Source organism: Leucopleurus acutus, assembly GCF_964270905.1.
Source record: "Leucopleurus acutus genome assembly, chromosome: 1".
Lineage (NCBI taxonomy): Eukaryota > Metazoa > Chordata > Mammalia > Artiodactyla > Delphinidae > Leucopleurus > Leucopleurus acutus.
Genome location: NC_139142.1, coordinates 121,402,301 through 121,428,009, shown reverse-complemented (window position 1 = coordinate 121,428,009; position 25,709 = coordinate 121,402,301). Strand labels below are relative to the sequence as shown.

Genomic DNA, 25,709 nt, shown 5'->3' with positions numbered 1-25,709 from the left:
TTTTTTTTTTTTTGTGGTTACCGGGCCTCTCACTGTTGTGGCCTCTCCTGTTGTGGAGCACCGGCTCCGGACGCGCAGGCTCAGCGGCCATGGCTCACGGGCCCAGCCGCTCCGCAGCACGTGGGATCCTCCCGGATCGGGGCACGAACCCGCGTCCCCTGCATCGGCAGGCAGACTCTCAACCACTGCGCCACCAGGGAAGCCCCCAGTGCTCTTTTTGTGAACCTCATGTATGAAACAGGACTGAAGAGCTCCCTCTGTCCTGCTTATTAGTAGGAGCTAAGGAATGTCAATGTGCTCTGAAAGCTACAATGAACTCCCTTAGTAAATGTCTTATTTTTAAAAATACTGCATAGATATTTAGATAAACTATAGAAAAGTGAATGGATAAAATGCTTGAGTCATAATCATCTAATTCTCTCTAATGCAGAAGCAGCGTGTTTGGACTACAGGCCATGATGAAGTCGAGTCAGCCATGTTATCAAAGATGACTCATGCAAACAGTCTGACTCATTGTGCTTTGGCAAGTATAGTTCCGGCAAACACGTTTTTAGTTCCCTCTCACCATTCACCAACGTGTATTGGCTTCTCTAGAACATACTGAGTTTTGTTTCTGTGTGTGTCAGGTTGTGGTTTTTGTTTTTGCGATTCTAGAGAGAGTAGGGAAGAGCAGCAGTGGTCTCCTCCCTGTGAAAACAGCCTCTTGGAGCTTTCCTGTATGTTCCCCGGTCCTCACCAAAAACTGAATATGAGGTAGGGCCGTTCAAGACAGGTGTCAGAAGCCATCTGAAGTAGTGCCAGATGATATACATAGTATTAAGTTATTTTTATGATTTTCAACTGAAATGTATAGAAAAATATTTATGTACTTAATTTATACTGAATAATACATTTTCAAAGCATTAACATTTCCGGAGGACCTTGGGTCACTGTGTGTTGTTTCCAGGACTGTGCTGGTGGTGGTGGCTGAGGAAGAGGGGTTGCAGGGATCTGACATTCTTTAACCTTGTCCTCTAGGGGAACTCGTCTACCAGCTTTGGTTCACAGGGGAGGGAATGATTTTTATCTCTATATCTACCCTACTTCCTGGCCCTCTTGCTCTCTGTTGAGAAACCTTGGCTTGGATCAAATTCCGTTTAGATAACTCAGACCTGGCATCAATTTTTATCTTGCTTTATGTAGCGTTTATGACCTCATTTGTCTTGGAAAGTACATAGGTAGTATCCCTCTTAAGAGAAAAACTCACTGTCTGAAAACTCACTAATAGAAAATGTTGAGAGTGGGGGGGAATTGTTAATAAATCCAGCAAATCCTATGCCCATTTTTCAGGTTCCTTTCTGTGCCATTGGGCCTGATAAAGAGCCAGCAGGAGCAGGCAAAAAAGCAGATGGCTGTACTTTAAGCTATAGAGGCTATGAGGAAATGTGAATTTATTTAAACTCCCAAAAGGGAAGAGGTATGGAAATGACATCTTACAACAGAGATATCCTACGAGGTGCTTTGGTACCCGGCATGCCTTGAAAACAGAACCCCCTAATTCTTCAGGGGGTGCTTATATGTGTGACACAGTGGGATGAGGGTTCAGTTTTAAGTTCAGTCCATTACAGGCTTTTCCAAAGCAACATAGATCTGCTTATAAAATGTATATCTATAAGGAAATAAGGATTCTATATACAAAATCTCAGCTTACATACAACTTTACTTTTTGGATAGTTTTATGGCAAGAAAGCTATGTTTTAACCACTTCTAACAGATTAACTACTGTAAATTCAGCACTTTCTAATAATCCTTGGGTCAAAATAACTTTAATCACAGAATTAGAAGTGTTTTAAGCTACACTATGTTTTCTGAAACAGTTAAAAGACTCTTGGGTCATTTGCCATTTTTACAGGGTGCTGTAAATACGCTTAATGGCGTCGGCTTCTTCTTTATCAAGGATGCCTTTCTCCACATAAGCATCAGCTTGTTGGTTGATGAAGTCCCTCATCTTTGAAAGGTCATAATCTGGAAAATATCATCAGAGTATCATGAGCAAAGATAAGGAAAGCACAGCCCATTACAGTGATTACCATTAACGAAGAAGCATTTTGTAGAACATCATTACCATGCCCTGTCTTTCACGTTGGAAGGCATTTTAGTTCTTGGCATTTGTGCTGTAGTTTGCAGCTTCAAATCATGTTTACACGCATTATGTTATCCCACCTGCTCTTCATCACAACTTTTCGAGGTGTTCAGATGGGGAGAACAGCTCTCATTTGACCAGAGAGGGAACAGGCTCATAAACCAGGCCTTGGCAGACTTTAATATTTATACCAATCACCTGGGGCTTTTGGAAAGTTGCAAATGTGTATTCAGTAGGCCTGAGGTGGTGCCCCAGATTCTGCATTTTAAACAAGGTCCAGGAGATGTTGATGCTGCTGGCTCAGGAAACACACTTGGGGTAACAAGACCCTAAAGCTTAAGTGCCTTATTCAAGGTCACCCCGCTAGCAAAAGTTATATATATATAAAAGTTATAATCAGAACCAGGTGTTCTGACTTGAACTTGTTACACTGGTTAAGCCCATGTTGCCGTGACAACCCACTTGTTTTTTCCGCATTAAGAATTACCTTGATTTTCATGTTGTTTGAATTACATGCATGGAGTGAAAAACGAAACCATAACCTCTTTGTGGTTCCTCTGTCCGACTTAAACAAAAAAGTTAGGTAAACCATTGAACCGTCCACAAAAAACAAAGAGATCCTCAACCAAGTAAGGAGGGGGCTGGTGGCATCTTTCTGAAGGCTTGAGAAAAACCCCACATCTTCCCTTGATTCTTTAAGTGTTATATGCTTATTGTTTTAAAATATAGAAAATACAGAAACATGAAAATAAAATTGAAATCACCTGAATTCTATTAATCATTGATAACCAGAGTGGATATTTTATTCTGTTTCCTTTTAGCTTTTGGATGTATCTTTCTCAACACAGTTATGATCACAGCGTACATTCAACCTTATACCTAATTCCTTTCACTCAGTTTACACGGTGAGCATTGATATTCCTCAGAAACACCATTTTTAGTGGCTGCATACAATACATCCTATGGAGGAGAAAGGAGAGGGGGGGATACAAAAGCTCAGAGCATTCTATGGCCACCTTTAGCTACCCTGAATAGAAGCTGAACCTGGGTCACTCGGGCATCTTTAAGCCCCTGCATGAAAGGAAAACCAGACCTGAAGGACCGCTGTACAAGCACCAGGTGTTTATCATACCGTGGTGAGCTGAGGCTCAGAGAGAGATTGTTTTCTCTCCACCCAGGAGGGCATTTGCTCCTTTCAGTTTGGGCTCGGCCATGAGGATGGAAGTGAGAACTCCCAGCCCTGGACACTTTACAGCCATCATCTTATTTGCTCCTCACAAAACCCCATGAGGAAAGCATTACTGTCGCCGTTTGAGAGATGAAGAAACAGGACAGAGGAGGTAAGTCACTTGCTCCGGTCATAATAGAGTCAGGTTCTGAATTCAGGTCTGTCTGTAGTCACTGCCTTGACCACTCTACGGCCTTGAGGTAGTGAATATGAAGCATCTAACACGTGCAGAACATTCAATAAGTGTTTGAAGGCTCAGTTTTGTTTTGGTTGTTGACTTTCCCTTTCTCTCAGGCGCGAGTTAGAGAATCAAACTGAGTGTACATTCTGTGTGCACCTCCCGAGCTGATTCCTGACTGACTCATAGGGCACAAAGAGGCACTTTTTTTTTGCGGTACGCGGGCCTCTCACTGTTGTGGCCTCTCCCGTTGCGGAGCACAGGCTCCGGACGCGCAGGCTCAGCGGCCATGGCTCACGAACCCAGCCGCTCCGCGGCATGTGGGATCTTCCCGGACCGGGGCACGAACCCATGTCCCCTGCATTGGCAGGCGGACTCTCAACCACTGCGCCACCAGGGAAGCCCAAGAGACACCTTTTAATCATCACTGGTTCTTTAGAATCGGTTCTGGGTCAATATCTTTAGTGGGACAAAAGGCAGACTCCCCCAAACAGCTGTGAAGTGGTCCAGGTGATTTGAATGGACAAACGGGAAAATATTTGGCTTTCTTTTGAAATAGAAAAATGGTCTCTTGATGGCATGGCTGTCACTGTGTGCCATGGGAAAACTGGCACGGTGCAGAGGAAAGGCCATTGGAGTCCAGCTCTGCCCTAGCTGGCTGTTAGAGTACACTAGGAGTAGCGAACTTGCTACTTAAAGGAGGTTTGAAGGCTGTAAGGCTCAAAAGAGATAAGGGCTGTAATTCACTTTTCTAAAAGTACAAACTTTCTTTTTAAGGCTCCATAAGATTTCATCATCTTCCTCACTGTCACATCACATGGACTTCCCTTTCCTGGATTTGGGAAGGAGATTCAGGTCACCCAGGCCCCTGTCAAGCAAAGGGCATCTGCAGAGGTTAAGGAAGGTCAGAACTAATAGTAAGACTTCCTGCTCCCACAGCTGCAGAAGCTGTATGGTTCTAGGACTGGGTCCCCACAGGCTTTGAGAGATTGCCCAAGTCAGGCAGAGCACATACGAAGGCAGTGGAAGAAGAGCTCTCTGTTTCTGCCTTCAGAAGGGTGAACTGCATGTCACCCTCACTTCCTGGAGGCAGAAGGGAGCCTCATACCCACCACTGTCATTTGGAAGCTTGCTCACAGAGCCTTCAATATGCATGCACTAGGGTTCCATGATTTACTAGGTTGGTCGTTTCTGGAAATGGAAGACTGAATTGCAGGATGTTGCAGATTATGACCAGGAGTCAGATTCATGTGTTAGTAAGTGAAAGAAATAACATAAATACTCTAAATGGTTGGTCCCTACAATTTACATTGGTTTCAGAATGCATTTTGGTACATACTGTATTACACTGATTCTAAGATAAACTTTAAAAAATTTTTAAAGTCTTTGCCATAATTGATGGCATGTTCTAATTTTTCTTCTGTAGTGGTACATGAAACAATGGTGCATTTTTCAGTCAATGACAGATTTGATGAAATATGGTTCGTGTGAACTTTAATGGAGCTGATAGCGCAGAAATTCATATCATTTTGAACCAAATAAAGTGTGTGTGAAGACCTGATAATTGTTTCCATCTCACTCAACTTGTATGATCACAGGCTAAAGGGGTGCTGAAAATACATACCTCTTGCTCCCACTGTGTTCTATCTCATTGGTTTTCAAACTTGGTTGCACAGTGGAATCATGAAAGTTTAAAAAATACTGATGCCTGTGTCCTGCCCCTCAAGTTTGATTTAGTGGTCTTGTGGGCATTAGGATATTTGGAAGCTCCACAGGTGATTTGAATGCATTTTCAAGTTTGAAAAGCAATGCTAATCTCATTTTAAAAGCATCACTTCGCAACTGCTCTGGCCAGACACCTGGGAATCATACTAGAATCCTCTCTCCACATAGCTCTTGAGCCTCTCCCTTCTTCTTTATTTCCTCTGCTTTGCCTTGGTTTAAGCCACATTACATCTGCTCCAGATCCTTACTTCCTATCTCTCACCTGGCTTCTGGGGTTTTATTTTTTTTATTCTTATTTTTATTTTTTTGCTGTACGCGGGCCTCTCACTGCTGTGGCCTCTCCCGTTGCGGAGCACAGGCTCCGGATGCGCAGGCTCAGCGGCCGTGGCTTACAGGCCCAGCCGCTCCGCGGCGTGTGAGATCTTCCCGGACCGGGGCACGAACCCGTGTCCCCTGCATCGGCAGGCGGACTCTCAACCACTGCGGCACCAGAGAAGCCCTGGGGTTTTATTTTTTCAATCTGTAACCATACTGCTGCCAGAGAGATTTCTCAGTCCTTAACCTAATTAAGCCCTAATTTTAAGCCCTGGGGCTAAAATTAACCTCCTTTGCAGGGTGCACAAGCCTCCTCCTGACTTGGCCGCTGCCCACCTCCCCAGCCCTGTCTGCAGACCTCAGTGCTCCTGAAAAACTGGCTCCAGTTCCTGTAATGCATCACTCTGTTTTGTCCCTTCATGTCTTTGCACGAGTGTTCCCTCTGCCTCTATCTCTCCTCACTCGTACGTAAATTCTTCCTTGCCTTTCCAGCAAAGGCTTTCCTGCAGCTCTTTCTCCCAATGTAAGGAGATGTGCCCCCTCCTCTCACCTCCTTTGCACCACCATGTTATCTGTGTTAGCCCTGAGCAGTGCCCACCGGAGGTTTATTGATGGTGTGAGCAACCTGGCAGGGGGTGAGGGGCTGCATCTTATGGTCCTTCACATCTGTTACACTCAGAATGGAGTCTGGTTCTGTGTTTTGTTTTAACTAAGTGAGCGACTACCTTCGTGACTGCAGGGTGCACCTAATACGTGCTCAGGAAACGTCTTTGTTTAAGATACTCCAAGAGAAGGGGGGCGGGTGGGTACACAACAAGATTGGCAAAATGTTGATAATTATTGAAGGTGGGTGATGGATGCATGGTAATTCATTATACTGTTCTCTCTGCTCCTGTTTGACATTTTTTATAACAAAATGGAAAAGAAAAGAAAATGCCTTTGCTTGAAAGGCTGATTTGAAAAATAAGAGAAATGGAGGTCTATTCCCTTCCGCATCTGAGAAGCACCTAGAGTCTTTTGGGCCCCGAGAGGGGACTTTAGCCTAATTTGATTGTGGGAATCTTTTTTTTTTTTTTTTTTTTTTGTGGTACGCGGGCCTCTCACTGTTGTGGCCTCTCCCATTGCGGAGCACAGGCTCCGGACGCGCAGGCTCAGCGGCCATGGGTCACGGGCCCAGCCGCTCCACGGCATGTGGGATCTTCCCGGACCGGGGCACGAACCCGTGTCCCCTGCATCGGCAGGCGGACTCTCAACCACTGTGCCACCAGGGAAGCCCAATTGTGGGAATCTTTAATAAGAGCTCTTGGGAATTCCCTGGCAGTCTAGTGGTTAGGACTCCATGCTTTCACTGCTGTGGGCCAGGGTTCAATCCCTGGTCGGGGAACTAAGATCCCACAAGCTGCTCGGCCAAAATAAAATAAAATAAAATAAAAAAATAAAAAATAAGAGCTCCTGACAAATTGGAGAACTTTGCAATTTATAACAACACTAATTGCTTACCTTCTTTATTTTCTTTTTTGTTGTGTTTCTTCAACCATTCAATATTTTTTCTAATGGCTTCCAAATAGGCTTCTGTTTTCCCTGGAAAAGGCAAGAGAAGCCATATTAAACACTCATAAAAATATCACTGCATCCCTTTTTTTTTTTTTTTTTTTTTTCACTGCATCCCTTTTTAAAGACCACACTTATGTTTGAGACCATGAACAAATATTGGACTTATCAAGCACTTGGTGGGGACCATCCCTAAGTAGGTGGTGTGCATATTTCTGTGGGTGGGTGGGATAAGAGTCCAGGAGGCAGGTCCAGGCTGGCAATGTCAAGAGGCCATTATCCCCCAACACAAATAAATACAGTTTGATGTCCTGGCAGAGAAGAGTTTTGATTCAGTTCACTGGATGGGTGGGTCCCTACCAGTCTCAGATTGGGTCATTTCCAGTTAGGGATGGTTCTTTCAAACTGGAGAGTATTATCAAGTCAAGAACTGAATCAGAGTGGCAGATACTTAAGACTCCATCACCAAATAAATGAGAAGTCAGTCCAAGTTTGTGGCTTTGTGTAAGCTGCTATACAGGTCTTCTGCCCAATCTGTTAGGGAGTATGTAAAAACTCAGATGAAGAAGAGACCTGGATCTCATTTCAAGGCTGGATAGTGAAACTTAGAACCCGTTCTAGTAAAATTCCCCTGGATGTAAACATTCTCTGATGGGCTTTAAGTGTGTCAGGAGAATACCAGGCATCACTGAAGCACGCGCCCTGTGACACCCTTTAGATGCCTTGTCTGCAAGTGGGTATGATCATTAACTCAGAGATGAGGAAACTAAGGCTCAGAGAAGCTAAGTGATTTGGCTGAGGCAATACAGGAAATAACAGAGGTGAAATTTGGACTCTAGTCTGGCCACGTTTCTGTTACCTGCACTGTCTGAAAGATAAGACTTGTATTCAGACATGAGCACTGATGTAGCTTTGTTCTGTCTCAAAGAAATCAACCATCCCCTTAATCAGGTGGGTCCCTAATGCTCAGAGTGTCTGCACCAAGAGATCAGTTGATCTGGAGAGTACTGGATGGCCTAAGAAAAGAGGCTTTTAAAGTCCAGGGCCTTTGCAGAAGCAATGGCTGTCAGAGCTCAGTGCGGTGACCACCTGTTCTGAACCCCCAGTCTACTGCCCAGACCTCTTGGTTGAGCTACCTGTACTGTGTGCTTACTATGTGCCAGAGGCTGTGTTTTGTGCTCCAAAATACATTCTCTCTTTTATTCTTCACAACAACCTTTTGATGCAGTCCTGTTTAATCCCCATTTTAGAGGTGAAGAAACTGAGGCTTAGAGAGAGGAAGTAAGGCTACTTACTACTTATTAGCCTTGATCACAAGGCTAGTAAGTAGTAGAGCCAGGCTTGAACCTGGGTACATCTGACTATAGTCCATGAACAGTAATATTGCCTTAAGATTTGCTGATGTTCCAATTTCCACCACAACATTTACTTAAGTGACTTTCTTCCTGATCTTGTGAGCTCACTCTTACGTCACCACTGGGGTTCCATGTTACCTGGTCCCCAATGAAGCACAAAGAAACTCCTTTGCAAAAAGGGGTAAGTGGACAAAAGAAGAGAGCCACAATTTTCAGCCCCTATTCAGTTCAATTGCCTGTGTAAATGATTTTAATTCTTTGCTTTTAATGTTAGAGCACGTGAAAGACCAATGTCCTCCTGACTGATGTTATAAAATTGCAGCACAATGAATGTACAGATTTTCATTGTCTGTAGCCCATTTGCTACGAAGGTCATCAGATTTGGTAACAACAACAAAACAAACAAAAAGCAAAACCAAGAAACACAGCATTATTTCAAATTAATTCGGTTTGAAGAAGGAAAGAAATCTTAGACTATTTCTAAAGAATGCAACTTCATTATTTTTAAAGAATTTAAATCACATTAGTGGTTCTCATAGGGCTTGCTTTAATGATAATAATGATTTGTCATTAGCACATCAGGTAATTAGGGCTTCTGAAACTTGAGGATGTGTGAAAATAGTCTTGCTCTAAAGACGCAGATGGCAGACGCAGACGTAGAGAATGGACTTGAGGACACGGGGGGCGGGAAGGGTAAGCTGGGACAAAGTGAGAGAGTGGCATGGACATATATACACTACCAAATGTAAAATAGATAGCTAGTGGGAAGCAGCCGCATAGCACAGGGATATCAGCTCGGCGCTTTGTGACCACCTAGAGGGGTGGGATAGGGAGGGTGGGAGGGAGACGCAAGAGGGAGGAGATATGGGGATATATGTATATGTACAGCTGATTCACTTTGTTATAAAGCAGAAACTAACACACCGTTGTAAAGCAATTATACTCCAATAAAGATGTTAAAAAAAAAGTAAGTCTTGCTCTTTGAATAACTTTAAGCATTCTTCCCACAATCTTACCTATGATATTATATCCTAATATGGAGAGCTTATTTTTTAAAATAAATTTATTTATTTTTATTTTTGGCTGCATTGGGTCTTCCGCTGCTGCGCGCGGGCTTTCTCTAGTTGCTGCGAGCAGGGGCTACACTTCGTTGCAGTGCGTGGGCTTCTCATTGCTGTGCCTTCTCTTGTTGTGGAGCACGGGCTCTAGGTGCACGGACTTCAGTAGTTGTGGCACGTGATCTCAGTAGTTGTGGCTCGCGGGCTGTAGAGTGCAGGCTCAGTAGCTGTGGAGCACGGGCTTAGCTGCTCCACGGCATGTGGGATCTTCCTGGACCAGGGCCCGAACCCCTGTCCCCTGCATTGGCAGGCAGATTCTTAACCCCTGTGCCACCAGGGAAGTCCCCTTATTTTTTTTTAAGTTTTAAAATTTATTTTATTGAAGTATAGTTGATTTACAATGTTGTGTTAATTTGTACTGTACAGCAGTGATTCAGTTATATATACACACATATATATACATTCTTTTTCATATTCTTTTCCATTATGGTTTATCACAGGATATTCAATATAGTTCCCTGAGCTGTATAGTAGGACCTTGTTGTTTATCCATCCTATACATAATAGTTTGCATCTGCTAATCCCAAACTCCCGATCCATCCCCTCCCCTGCCACCGGCAACCACAAGTCTGTTTTCTATGTCTATAAGTCTGTTTCTGTTTCATAGATAAGTTCATTTGTGTCATATTTTAGATTTCACATATAAGTGATACGTCTTTCTCTGTCTGACTTACTCCACTTAGTATGATAATCTCTAGGTCCCTCCATGTTGCAGCAAATGGCATTCTTTCATTTTTTTTAATGGCTGAGTAGTATTCCGTTTACATACCATATGTTTTTTTTAAATTTTATTTATTTATTTATTTATTTATTTATTTATTTATTTATGGCTGTGTTGGGTCTTTGTTTCTGTGCGAGGGCTTTCTCTAGTTGCGGCAAGCGGAGGCCACTTGTCATCGCGGTGCGCGGGCCTCTCACTATCGCGGCCTCTCTTGTTGCGGAGCACAGGCTCCAGACGCGCAGGCTCAGTAATTGTGGCTTACGGGGCTAGTTGCTTCGCGGCATGTGGGATCTTCCCAGACTAGGGCTCGAACCCGTGTCCCCTGCATTGGCAGGCAGATTCTGAACCACTGCGCCACCAGGGAAGCCCCCATATCTTTTTTTTTTAAACACCTTTATTGGAGTATAATTGCTTTACAATGTTGTGTTAGTTTCTGCTTTACAACAAAGTGAATCAGCTTCATGCATACATATATCCCCATATCCCCTCCCTCTTGCGTCTCCCTCCCACCCTCCCTATCCCACCCCTCTAAGTCGTCACTAAGCATCAAGCTGATCCCCCTGTGCTATGCGGCTGCTTCCCACTAGCTAGCTATTTTACACTTGGTAGTGTACATATGTCAATGCTACTCTATCACTTTGTCCCAGCTTCCCCTTCCCCCACTGTGTCCTCAAGTCCATTCTCTACATCTGCGTCATTATTCCTGCCCTGACACTAGGTTCATCAGTACCGTTTTTTAGATTCTATATTATATGCGTTAGCATACGGTATTTGTTTTTCTTTTTCTGACTTACTTCATTCTGTATGACAGACTCTAGTTCCATCCACCTCATTACAAATAACTCAATTTCGTTCCTTTTTATGGCTGAGTGATGTACCACATCGTCTTTATCCATTTATCTGTCGATGGACATTTAGGTTGTTTCCATGTCTTGGCTATTGAAAATAGTGCTGCAGTGAACATTGGGGTGCATGTATCTTTTCGAATTACGGTTTTTTCCAGATGTATGCCCAGTAGTGGGATTGGTGGTCGTATGGTAGTTCTATTTTTAGTTTTTTTTTTTTTTTTTTTTCGGTACGCGGGCCTCTCAACTGTTGTGGCCTCTCCCGTTGCAGAGCACAGGCTCCGGACGCGCAGGCTCAGCGGTCATGGCTCACGGGCCTAGCCGCTCCGCGGCATGTGGGATCCTCCCGGACCGGGGCACGAACCCACGTCCCCTGCATCAGCAGGCGGACTCTCAACCACTGTGCCACCAGGGAAGCCCTATTTTTAGTTTTTTAAGGAATCTCCATACTGTTCTCCATAGTGGCTGCACCTATTTACACTCCCACCAACAACGTAGGAGGGTTCCCTTTTCTCCACACCCTGTGGAGAGCTTATTTGGGAAAAGGAATATCCCAGCTTAGACTCTGTTTAGACACTATATTAAAAATTCTGAATTAGGAGAGTAAAATATAAATATGAGGTTTTGGCCATAGTGTAGCAGACACTGTTGATTCCCCACCCTCATGCTTTCCGTATTCTAGATATGCTAACAGAGGAGCCCGCAGCCAGTGATGGACAGGATTGGCAGATATACACCCCAGCTTCCTCACTCCTCGGGCTCGGTCCACATGGTCCCCAGAGGTCCTCACGGGACTGAGCCCCACACCCACAGCTGAAGTCTGCTCATTAACACACCACAGTGGCTTCTTTCCCTTCCCTGTCTCATGGACCTGTCCCCCAGTAGAGCTTCCTGGGGTCACCTGCCGATTAAAAACGCCACCTCAAATCATCCTCTCAGTCTGCTTTGGAGGGAACCCAACCTAAGACAATTGGAAGTAGGGGACTCAGCGTCATCTTGTCAGGTTGCTTTTTGCTCAGTGACCAATTACCTATAAAAATGGTGTTGAATTTTTAAAAGTATGAAATGCATGAAAAATAATTTCATTCACCATATTAACATTATCATCCCACAAAAAAGACTTAGTTTACTGCAGCTTAAAGAAAGCTAGACTGTAATCCATTAAAAGACTACTATCTTGTGGATTATAACATACATGATTAGGGCTGTTTCTCTAACTTAAAATATAGAATCCCCCCGCCCCCATCACCCTCATTCCCATTTTCTGCTTTATTTTTATCCATAGTATGTATCACTCTCTACTGTATCACATAATTTATTTATTAACCTTATTATTTGTCTTCCTCCCTTAGAAATATTTCTTGTTTGCTGATGTACTCCCACGCCTAGAATAAAGCCTAATACAAAATAGGCACTCAGTAAATATTTGTTGAGTGAGTAAATGGATGAAGGCTTCTTATATAGAAGCTAATCATAATCAGAAGATTGTTTGGTGAGCATGGCATCCAAACTAGGGAAACTACAATTTTTAAAGAGAAATGGTATAAGTTTTCCTTCCTTCCTTCCTTCCTTCCTTCCTTCCACCCTCCCTCCTTCCCTCCCTCCCTTCCTTCCCTCCTTCCTCAAAAAATGAATTGTTTATTTACAAGACTTGAAATTCAATGGATTCTGAATTTAAACGATAATTACATCAGAAACAATTTAAAACACCTATGAGGGCTTCCCTGATGGCGCATTGGCAGGCGGATTCTGCATTGGCAGAATCCGCCTGCCAATGCAGGGGACACGGGTCCGAGCCCTGGTCCAGGAAAATCCCACGTGCCGCAGAGCAGGTAAGCCCGTGAGCCACAGCTGCTGAGCCCACATGCCACAACTACTGAAGCCCAAGCACCCAGAGCCCATGCTCCACAGCAAGAAGCCACCACAATGGGAAGCCTGTGCACCGCAACGAAGAGTGGCCACTGCTAGCCACTATTAGAGAAAGCCTGTGTGCAGCAACGAAGACCCAATGCAGGCAAAAATAAATAAATAAATAAATAAACAAATAAATAAAACACCTACCAAAGTGCTAAACAGACTATATCCATGTGTCACTTAATCTTCACAGAGCTCTATGAAATAAGCATTATTGTTCCCATTTTACTCATGAGGAAACTCAGGCTCAGAGAGGCTAAGTGATGGGCCCAAGCAGACAGCTGAGTAAGGGTCAGAGCCTGATCTTGAACCAGAATGAATCTGGAACCTCTAATGAGTGGAACTGGGTAAAATTCACCTTTTCGACTAGAGATTTAGTGACTGTTGTTGTCATTACCAAACTGGCCAACAGGCAGTGGTTCTCAAAGTTGGCTGCACATTGGAATCACTTGGGGGAGCTTTTAAAAATCCTAATGCCTGGGTAACTCCTCATACCAAATAGATCAGAATATCTGGTGGAGGGACTAAGTATCAGGATTTTTTTAAAGCAATCCTGAGATGATTCGAATGTGGGGCAAAATTTGGGAACCACTGCCACCAGTATTGGGACCTCTGCATATTTGCTGGGGCCCTGGAAACAACGGGAATAAAAGCAGGTGTTCATCTGCTCTTAGAGACAAGCAGCTGGTTCCTGTTTACATTTTCTCTTCTCAGTAGCTGTAAAGCAAATCTTTTATTTACACAGTGTGCATTAAAAGCCCATGAGAGTCCACTTTGGAAAACTGGCCTATTTTTTTCAAATTAATTTCAGCTTCCTTTGGAAAAAAATAGCTCATGGCTGAGGTAATATGGCACAAGCCTTAAAACGTATGCTGAAGCAGATGGGAAGAGGGCCAGAGTCAAGATGCAGCCCTGTTTTTCTGGCTGTTCTGGTTCTCAGCCCTGCAAGAGAAATATCCTTTATTATACATGAATTTGTCCTGATCCTGATATGCTCCCCTGATCTGCAAACATCCCCTCAAAAAAACCAAACCAAACCAAGACAAGACAAACAACTCTGTAGAAATCAATAGCTTTAACCTACTGAATATTGGATATACTGAAGATATTAAATGTTTGAAAAGAGTGCTTATGAAAATTGTTTGATATAATGCTTAAAATTCCATATAGTAAAGATTATATGATTATAGGTTTGAACAAAGCAACTGATACTGGTATCATGGATGTCAAGGTGGGCCCCAGAGCCATTCAATTAAAGAATTTTTGTGGGAATTCCCTGGTGGCCCAGTGGTTAGGACTTGGCGCTTTCATTGCTGAGGGCCCGGGTTCAATCCCTGGTCAGGGAAATAAGATCTCACAAGCTGGGCTTCCCTGGTGGCACAGTGGTTAAGAATACACTTGCTAATGCAGGAGACACGGGTTCGAGCCCTGGTCCGGGAAGATCCCACATGCCGCAGAGCAACTAAACCCGTGCGCCACAACTACTGAGCCTGCGCTCTAGGGCCCGCGAGCCACAACTAGTGAGCCCGCGAGCCTAGAGCCCATGCTCTGCAACAAGAGAAGCCACAGCAATGAGAAGCTTGTGCACTGCAACAATGAGTAGCTCCCACTCACACAACTAGAGAAAGCCCACGCGCAGCAACAAAAACCCAACGCAGCCCCCCCCCAAAAATAATAATAACGATCCCACAAGCTGAATGGCACTGCCCAAAAGAAAAAGAACTTGTGCAAAATGATGCCATTTGACATGCCTGCAAGATGCAGCATGGGATGCTGGGATGACCACTGGTGGGAGTCAAGGGACAGAAGTTCAAGCCCCAGCTCTGCCACTCTTTGCTTATGAGCTCTTGGGCGAGACTGTTCATCTTCTAAGGCTTGGTTTACTTATTTGTAAATTAAAGAGTGAATTCTGAAAAGAAGATGCGTGGTTTCTGTATATGGGGAGAAATTCTCCTTTGCTGTCCTGGAAAATCTTGTGTTGGTGGTAGGTCTCTGGCCTGCCTTAGCTCCTGGCACACTTGCTGACTCATAGGGAAGAAGACAGCCTCACTATTTTTGGACATTTCCAACAGAATGCCTTGGGGCTTGAATAAAGACACGAATTTTCCCCTGCTGTGTTGCTTTAAAAATAAAAGCATCCCTGTGAGTTAGTCAGCTTATTATCAATTTATTAATTAAATAAGCTGCTTTCTCTTTTCTGGCTTCTGTAAAGAAGATACGGGGGGACTTCCCTGGCGGTGCAGTGGTTAAGAATCCACCTGTCAGTGCAGGGGACACGGGTTTAAGCCCTGGTCTTGGAAGATCCCACATGTCGAAGAGCAACTAAGTCTGTGCGCCACAACTACTGAGCCTGTGCTCTAGAGTCCGCGAGCCACAACTAGTGAGGCTGCGTGCCTGGAGCCCCTGCTCCACAAGAGAAGCCACTGCTATGAGAAGCCACACATTGCAATGAAGAGTAGCCCCTGCTTGCTGCAACTAGAGAAAGCCCGCATGCAGCAACAAAGACCCAACACAGTCAAAAATAAATAAATAACTATTTTAAAAGATTAAAAAAAAAAGATAGGGGGATGATAGGATATTTAGGGGAAAGTTATCTTAGAGATGACCTTTCCATCTTAATTCCATTATCTAGCCATAAACTTGACAAATGATAGCATTGGAATGAGTTTATGGGTATTGTAATGCTTATTTCACCCCTTGGATGAGTGTTTTAAAAGATTTTCAGTGACTCATAGAGCAGAAGTGAATGTGTAAACATCAAACTGGCAAAAAGAGCCCCACTTAGCTCATGGAATAAAACTTTAAAGTTCTTCGGTCTCCAGAGAGCAATTTATTTGAAAAACTAAGCACCATTATAGATATGGTTGAAATTGGAGTAAATTTGACTTCATTGGCATATCTCTATATTTAGGAATAATTATCAAATCATTCAAATAACTGTACCAACTAGAAATCGATATCTTAAAATATTATTCTTAGTGTGAGTCCCTGTAGAAAGCAAGGGTTTAAATAGTCTAAAATATTTTCAAAGGTGAACGTGTCATTTTTCATCACTGGTAATTAAATTGGAATTTTTACATTTAGCCTGAAGTGAGATGCATGTAAACTTGCTTTGTAAGTTGAGGAGTGACATAAATGTAGTCTGTTGTTGTTATTCCTGTTGTTGTTATTCCTCCCAGGCCTCAGCATATGCTTGGCATGGTTAATCAATATTTGCTTTTGTTGGATGGGGCCATCACTTCACATCACAAGACCAAAACAGACTCCCTACAGATATTCCTGCCAATGTGTCCTGCTTCTAATTATTTCCTTAAGTGGTTTTAGCTATTACCTCATCTCTTGCTCTGCTCTGTAACGTCCTCCAGCTTCCTCTCTGAAGGGAGCCTGTTCTACATGCTGCTGACTCATCAGTAAGGGAGAGACATATGTGGCTTGTGTTGTATTTGCCTACATATGACTTAAGGCCTATTCTTAGGTCATTTCAGAGCTTGCCTGAGTCCTCAAAGGCAGGCATTGGTCCTTAAATTCCTTCTGTAGCTTTCTGAGCACAGTGCCAGACATGCCATTGGAATAAATGTTTATTTATTCCTGAATAAATGTCTCAAGAAACCCAGCCAACCCTGCCTTCACCCACATAGATTCTTTTATTTTTCTGCCTAGAGACAACAGGTGTTTTCTCCCTGGGTTTTATAACAAAGAAGCAAAATAGCCTTTGAGAAAAGTGCAAATAAAGCAACTGTGAATACAAAGATATATGTCATAATATGTCCTTTTGGGCATTAATTACATCTTTTCCAAGAAATGTTGGCCCTTGGCTTAAGCTCAGTTTGGTGTTTCCTAAACCATACTAGAATCAGTTTTTCTTATCCCAGAGTAAATAGGATCGGGGTAGCATGAGTAAATTAAGTCTCTAAATAATGGGGGGGGGGACTAATTTTAGCCCCAAATCCCTACCCTTTCCTAATGTTTCAGGAGAGCCATTACAAAGATTAACACTGGGCTTCCCTGGTGACGCAGTGGTTGGGAGTCCGCCTGCCGATGCAGGGGACGCGGGTTCGTGCCCCTGTCCGGGAAGATCCCACATGCCGCGGAGCGGTTGGGCCCGTGAGCCATGGCTGCTGAGCCTGCGCGTCCGGAGCCTGTGCTCCGCAATAGTGAGAGGCCCGCATACCGGAAAAAAAAAAGATTAACACTAACTGGATGGAGTTTTACTCTTCTCTCTCCCCATTATTACCTGATGGAAATCCTAATGAGAAATCTAACCTCATCATTAGTCTCCACACACTCACACCCTAAACAGGAAGTAGTGGGCTACCAAGAATCAACTCCTTCGTATTCCTTTTTTACATAATGCTTTCCTAAAACAAGTAAGAGACCGGGAAGCACCCATTCCTAGGGATATTTGCACGGCGATATAAGGTGTTGTCCTAAGCAATGAGCATACTGCCTCAGCAAGTCAGCTGACCTAGATAGATATGGCTTGCTCTGTTCTAGGGAAGGATGGTCATCACATGTGGGTTGCTCCCAGAGGAGATGATCCAGGCACACTGAGCTGTAGTCCTTTGTGCTGCCCAATTCCTAGCTCTCTATCTCAGGCCACAGGACCACTCTTTTCCTGCTTAGCTGTCTTTCAAAAGTTTACCACTCATCCTCCACCTCACATCCATTAGGATGGCCACCATAAAAACAAAACAAAACAAAAAAACACCAGAAAATAAAAGTGTTGGTGAGGATATGGAGAAACTGGAACTTCTGCACACTGTTGGTGGGAATGTAAAAGGGTGAAAGCACTATGGAAAACACTGGTTTCTCAAAAAATTAAAAATAGAATTATCGTATGATCTAGAAATTCCACTTCTAGGAATATTCCCCCTGCCCAAATTGAATATTTTTTAGTCTTGAGATGTTTGTTCAGAGCAGCATTATTTACAATAGCCAAGATGTGGAAGCAACACAAGTGTCCATAGGCAAACAGATGGATAAACAAAATGTGGTATATACATTCAATGGGCTATTAGCCTGAAAAAGGAAGGAAATTCTGACGCTCGTTACAGCATAGATGAAGCTTGAGGACGTTATGTTAAGTGAAATAAGCTGGTAGCAAAAGACCAAATGCTGCATGATTCAACTTATCTGAAGTACCTAGAGTAGTCAGACTCCTAGAGACAAAAAGTAGAATGGTGGTTGCCAGGGGCTGAAGACAGAGGGGGAATGGGGAGTTACTATTTAATGAGTTTAGAGTTTCAATTTTGCAAGATGAAAAGAGTTCTGGAAATGGATGGTGGTGACGGTAGCACAATGATATGAATGTACTTAATGCCACTGAACTGTACACTTAAAAATGCTACAATGGTAAATTTTATGTTATGTATATTTTACTATAATTTTAAAAAGTTATTAAAAAAAAGTTTACCACTCATCCAAAGTGGGCCTAGGGTTGACTGGAAACATCAAGGCAGCATGACTGGCCAGCAAAAGTGACACATATATCACCAATTCCCCGTTTCCATGCCCATGACAAACATTATTAATTAATCATCGCAACATTCTTTCCTCCTGAGTCCAGATGCAACCTCATAACCTTTCCCAACATAGGCTACCACCAAACAATTAGAGTTCATATGTCAGTAATGTCAATATAGGAGAAAATTGTGGTGGTCTATGAAATCCATCCTAGAGAGAAGAGGGGTGTAATAATCTAAAACTTCATGAGATAGGAAAAATCGACATGAACTTGATATATTAAGAAAAATTTCTTTTTCGGCCCTGTGTCAAAAAGTCCCAATAACTGGAATACAAACATTACCTTTGGCCAACATCACCACTCATCTGAACCCATGTAACTCAGGTTGGATTTTCTATATTTTCTACATAAAGGAACCAGAACTCTTTGAAGGAGAACTGATTTCAAGTTTTTTTTTTGGGGGGGGCGGGGACAGGAAAATTCAGAGTAGGTCTAGAATAGCCTGTTTAGGAGTTTGGGATTAACAGATACACACTGCTATATATAAATAAACAACATGGACCTACTGTATAGCACAGGGAACTATATTCAATATCTTGTAATAATTTATAATGGAAAAAGATCTGAAAAAAAAAATATATATATATTTCTGTATACCTAAAACTAATACAACATTTTTCTATAGTTCAATTAAAAAAAAATAGTCTGTTGTTGCCAGAGACCATAGATGCTTTAAAAACCACTGGGTACAGGGCAAAAAGGACAAAGGAGAAACTTGGAGGCAGGGTTACTGCCCAAGCTACACCAATTTAAACAGAAAAATCATCATCGTTGTCATTATCATCATTAACTGGAACAACTTACATAAATGGAGAAATTTAATATAAAGTGTTAACAAAGAGAGTAGTAATATAAGAGAGAAATAGTTTGTACTTTTATTGCTGTTATTACGTTACAAGGTATTAAATACATAGCTAGCTACTTTCTTTTCTACTTAATACATAGACACTGTTAAGCATGGGTCTATTATCAAGTATGAATGTGAACCTGTTTCTATCTGTATGAGCAAGAGAGATTGGGAACTTGTATGAGGGCCAAGCAGTCTCTTCAAAATTAAGAGCTATACCATAAACGTGATCAGCTTTTGTGGTCTCCTATCATATTACAGCAAGGAATAAGGGAAGTCCCTCAGTTCATTGCCACTAATGATTATATGTAATAAACAATGAAAAGGGAGCCCAGTGGTGTATTTCCAGATGATAAATTAGCTCAATGTCACACTTGCTACCCCCTCTCCCAAGAGAGCAGTGACCCATTCCCTCAGCTTCCAGGGAAGGAAACCTCAAGATGACCCTACTAATGAGATACAGAAAAAGATATAAATAGGGTTCCAGTTACACCAAAGAGTTCAATATATCATGACAAAAAATAAAGTAGGTTTAAGCCATCTGTTCACAGCTTCTGGTAAAGACACTGAGTTTCAGAAAAAGAATATCTATCTGAGATACAGACATAAATTTTCTATGATGTAACCAGCACACTTTGTAATTAAAGGGGCTTGAAACATTGGACTGGGCAACCAGATCCCGCATCCTGACCTGAAATCAGAGGGTTAATGACTTTGAACTTGCAACTTCATAGGGTCTTTTTCTTTGGGTATAGTTAAGTTTCTCAAACCTTGGAAGATGTGAATTTATATCATATAGACTTACTAGAGCTGAGTAAAAATTTGACCCCAGGAATGTGTAAGAATAAGGATAAAAACAAGTTTTATAATTACTGGGCTAGTTTAGTGTTTGCTTTTTTAAGGTATTTAGGTTATTTAAGGAAATGTAATATATTTGATTTATGATTTTTAATCAAGTCTTTGAAAGTGTCAGATTGCAATCAGTATAAATGATTAAGAAAATGTGCTTTGTTAAATCCATAAATTTTGATGACTTTGTTAAATAAGTAGTATGTGACTATTAAGAGGAGTGTCAATTACGTTTAAATGAATATTGCTTAATAAATTCATAAGATCATAAATTGAACATTGAACAATGCACAAATGGTCATGAGTGTTCCTCCCAAAGTGCAAAAGCCCATTGGACGTTAAAGTCCATCAAAAGATGAAACCAGTTTGCCATTCCAGAAGACTCAAGACCATTAAAAAAATTGCTATTCAAATAAAGGTACCACGTGCTGAATCTTCTGTATACAGATGATGTTAATTTCTCCGATTTGGTGGGGCCTGACTTGTGGATGACCCTTCAAGTGAAAGTTTTTGCTTCCCCAATTTCATTGTCAACGTAGAGCTGTCAATTCCATACCTTTTGGCTCATCTGTCTTTCCTCTTGGGTTGGAGTCCTCATCTTTTGTGGAATCCTTCAAGGTTCCATATTCCTTTTCCATCTTAGCAGCTTCTTCCTTGGTACTGTCTGTTTCTTCATGACTCTTCTCTGATGGCACTGTAATCAGATTGTGCACTATTATAACCCTATTTCCTATCTATTAATTAATTCCTAGTGTAGAAATAAATTTTATTAAAAAGGTGTAGTTTGAGGTCAGATCATTTTTTGAGCTGAAAGAGATCTTAGTGATTATCTAGTGTGACTCCTCCCTCCCCACCATTTCACAGAAGAGGAAACTGAGGCCCAAAGCGGGGAGAGATGTGCCGTTGAGTTAGCAGAAGAGCTGGGCCAACACCCCCCACCCCCAGCTTTCTGGATTCTGGTTGCGTTTTTTCTGTTCTGCCACACTGTGTTATTAGAGTGTAGATTATTCTCCTTATTTTAATCAGTGTTGGCATTCAAGTGGGATAGGTCAGTTTCCAAAGTAAATTTGAGTCTTGATTCCAAATGAAAATAACTCTGTAGTTGCCCCATCTCTCCTTGATGTTGTTTTTGAAGAACAGTCTGTTACTCAGAGTAGCACCTAAGGGTTTGGGGCTATGGCTGGACTTCTCTCCTGCCTCTTTCTTCATACTCCCTGGTCACCCTAATGCAACGAAGAGTATTGGACCCTTGCTGTCAATAATAACGCTTGCTCACTTCTCGCTTAAAAATAACTATACTTCCTTCTAGAAATCCTATATTGAATTAAAGAATCATAAAACTTGAAGTAGGTAACCCCTTGAAAACAATGGTAATGCATCCCTGTAGTCAGTAAAATAGGGAATGTCAAGCAGTCTAATGATAAGCTTTTTTCTTTTTTCAGTAAAAGGTTTATTACTACAGAAAAATAGGAAAAAAGAAAAATCAGTTATTGTCTCCTTAAACATCCACTACTAGTGTAGTAGTATATATATATACTTTTTTGATGCATTTTTTTTCATGCTTGTGGCACAATTTTGTTCCTTGCTTTTGTCATTAGCATCATTATGGAAGAATGTTTCCATGTTATTAAAAACTGCTTGAAAACATCATTTTAAGGGGCTGTATATTCTATCAAATATAGGTACATAATTTCTGTGATAGGGACACAAAATTAAAGTATAAGAGTTTGTGATCTTGGGCTTCCCTGGTGACGCAGTGGTTGAGAGTCCGCCTGCCGATGCAGGGGACACGGGTTCGTGCCCCGGTCCGGGAAGATCCCACATGCCGCGGAGCGGCTGGGCCCGTGAGCCATGGCCGCTGAGCCTGCGCGTCCGGAGCCTGTGCTCCGCAACGGGAGAGGCCACGGCAGTGAGAGGCCCGCGTACCGCAAAAAAAAAAAAAAAAAAAAAATGAGTTGGTGATCTTTTCTCTTTTTGCGCCTTCCTCATCCCTGAAATTCTCCTTTGTACGGCTCTTCTCCGTGGTGTTCGCCATGCTAAGCAGGGTGATGAGTAGAGATGCAGAAGTGAGGAAACCAAGAGAAGGGCATAAATCATACCACACGGGGGCACAGACTGTCCCAGAGGAGAAAGAAGAGCTGGGAGGGGAGAGTATGGGACGGAGCAGCAGGAGGGGACGGAGGGTAAGGGACAGTGGTGATCTGGGGAAAGAGAAAGATACCTAAAGGAGAATTTTAGGAAGGATTGCTCAACTTGGGATATAGTTCTCACCTTTGCCCACCAGCCACCGCTTCAGTAAAGTCCTCATTTCTTTTCAATGCTTCTTGGGATTAAATTTCTGTGCTGACTGGCCAGGGTTATCGCTATTTAATCCCATGGTTGGATTTCAGGTTTTCAAACTTTTTGAAATCTGTAATTCTTTATCAATGTTTATTGAAGTTCATGGTTTACCACTCAAAAGGGTTATTTTGCTAAAAGTCGGGGGAAAAATACTAAAATAAATCATACCTGGGAAAAGCTTGCTCTTATTGTCAGTAACATTTTTTTCTAGTTTGTTCTTGGTCTGAAGAGCAATTGTTTCATCCAAGTTTTCTGGAGGGGGGAGGAGAAGAAATAAAATTTTATGTCCTAAAAGACCATTTCAAAGTTTTCCTAAAAATGTTGAAATCTCACCAGAAATAGCAAAACAGCAATTCCACAATATTAGCACTGCTAGTAAGGGGCTTTGATATGGATTATATTTCATTGACTCTCAAGATGGAAAGGCATACAATTTGAGATCCTCAAGTTCAGCTTCCTACTCAGTTAACTGCAGAAGTTCCTTCCACATTTCTGTGACCACTGTGATGGAGGCCTATAATGGACAACTGTGGTTTTGGCCTACTCAACGCCTTTTGGTAACTACACCTTGATCTTCCTTTGGAGAACCCAGACCTCTCCCACTCTCAGCATATTTGCTCCACTGGTGGCTGAATAACCCAGGCCTGGCTGCTCCAGCCCTCAGGCTATGGTGATTGGTTCAAGGAGGAGCACATGACTCAAGCCAGGCCAGTGAGATTCCATGCTAAGAGAAAGAGGCTCTCTTTCCACTAGGATTGCTATACTGTGTGGATGTGAGATTGGAGCTGTACCAGCCATCTTGTTCCCAGAATGGAGCAGTTTATCTGGAATCAATCAACATACAAAAAGTCAGTGAGATGGGGAGGGATAGATTCCTCACACTGTGGTGGGCTTCACAAACCTGAAGCCAGACTACCCCCACCCCTGGACTTTTCAGTTACATGAGGAAATAAATTCCCTTGTCGCTTAAGCCAAACAGTTGGATTTCTGTCATTCAGGGCTCTCACTAATTCACGAGACAGCCAGTTCTATTGTTAGTCTTAAAAAATATTTTTTTCACTAAGATAGAACATTGTGTAAGTTTAAGGTATAGTACAACATACTGATTTGATACACTTATATTCTGCAAAATGATTACCACGGTTAGCTAACACCTCCCTCATGTTAGATGTCTTAAGGGCGAGAATTTCTCTATTCCTATTAAGCTGAAATCTGTATTCTTGTCTTTGTCCTAATTCTGCTCTTTGGAGTAACATCTTGTAGGTGTTACCAGATAGGAATCTAGACTGTGACCACCTCAAGGCAGTCAATGAATTAGAATCCACAACCCTGGTATTCAGTTATTTAACCAGTCACATATCCATCTTACTAATAGGACAGGGCTATTTGCAAACAAGCAGTTCTTTGCAATTTGTCTATAAAGAGTCCATTATTACTTTGTATTATTTCTCCCCAAGAAAATTCTTCCTTCTACCCTACCCCACCCCTTTTTGAGAAGAAAATCAGTATATCCTATTATGTGACACATTCTGCTTTCTTCTTTGAAATAGCGACCACAGCTGGCAACCTTTGTAATCACCATACATTGTTGGGACCAGAACAGAAGGGTAGATCACTGATCATTGTTTGTCACATGCTGAGATGGAGGAGAGGAGATTAGTTAATCCTCTCTCTTCTACCCATGCTGCCCCTGAGCCCTTGAGGGTCTGAGGGTGTACCTTCATGGCAGCGACAGTCAAAAGCCAACATGCTTGTACAGAAAAATTCTCTACATACAACTCATTTTCTGATTGTAAAAGTTATACACGAAAATGAACAGAAAATTATAAGGAAAAAATAACACTTACTATGCCCAGATAATGTTTTGGTATATTTCTTTCTAACTTTTTTTCCCCCAACTTTCTTTCTTTATGCATATCCATTTTTTAACACCAAAATTAAGGTCATATTCTAAATGGCTTTAAGCATTATAATATATCATGGACATTTCCCCCATCATTAGTCTTTATAAACAATATTTATTTATTTATTGTTTATAAACACTATAATTATTAAAAGTAGTTTATAAAATATTGTTTGTAAACAGTATTTAAAACACAATTTATAAACATACAATTATTAAAAATGCAAACATTAAAAAATAAAATATAGTCTAAATAAGAATTAATAATTTATATAGTCTCCTCTTGTGGGGTAGCAAGTTTATTTCTATTGTTTTGTTTCTATAAGCCAGTGCTGTCCAACAGAACTTTCTGCAATGATGGAAATACTCATTTCTGTGCTGTTCAGTATGGTAGCCACAAGCTACCTGTGGCAAGTGAGCACTTGAAATATGCCTAGAGCAACTGAGAAACCAGATTTTTTATTTTGCTTAATTTTAATTACTGTTAATGTAAATAGCAACATGTGACTATCACACTGGACAGCACAGCTATAAATAATAGTGGAAATACCTGGTTTGCACACAAGCCTTTGCGGCATCTCTAATTTATTTCCATAGAATAAATGACTTAAGTGCGAAATATGAGTCACAGGGTATTGATATGAAACAACGATTGATTTGAAACAATGTTTTAGATCTATTAAGTGGGTAAAGTAGGCCACAAAGCACGGTGTGTAACTAGAGCCCATTTTTTGTTAAATAAGATAAAAGAAAAAAAATGACATAGGTATGTATGTGTATGTGTGCATACATTATTATGTATTATATACATAATATATATATTATGAGTGATTTTTTCACTGTCTTTTTAATATCTTTTTGCATTGACTGATTTTTTTAAATAAATATGTTCTTTTATAATCAGAAAAAAAACAGTAAAACTAGTTTTCATGTAGGAAAAAATGGCATTTATACAGAACAACTCTGGATTACTCTATCCTATGAGATTTTCTCTTCCATTTAATTCTCCCTCCCGCATCAGTGATCAGAGTAAGGGGCCATGAGTTCATCTTGCCCAAAGGACTTCTGAGATGAATGGTATTCGGTGATTAACTAAACCAAGCAGGAAAACAAAAGGCTTTTCTTCTTTTAACAACTTGCATGCAGAATCAAAGATTGTTTAAGCTTATCTATA

The 25,709-nt window shown here is 41.8% G+C and overlaps 1 protein-coding gene across 1 annotated transcript in view; it reads right to left on the bottom strand.

Annotated features, from left to right (window-relative positions):
* Positions 1-1,885: 1,885 nt before the first annotated feature.
* SCG3 (secretogranin III) overlaps positions 1,886-25,709 on the bottom strand; it is a gene marked incomplete at both ends in the record, with an annotated part of 38,048 nt that continues 14,224 nt past the window's right edge. The window contains 4 exons of the mRNA XM_082840159.1: positions 1,886-2,004; positions 7,069-7,149; positions 20,849-20,986; positions 22,801-22,884. Of these exons, the coding sequence (XP_082696285.1) occupies positions 1,886-2,004; positions 7,069-7,149; positions 20,849-20,986; positions 22,801-22,884 (422 nt within the window). The remainder of the gene's footprint in view (positions 2,005-7,068; positions 7,150-20,848; positions 20,987-22,800; positions 22,885-25,709) is intronic.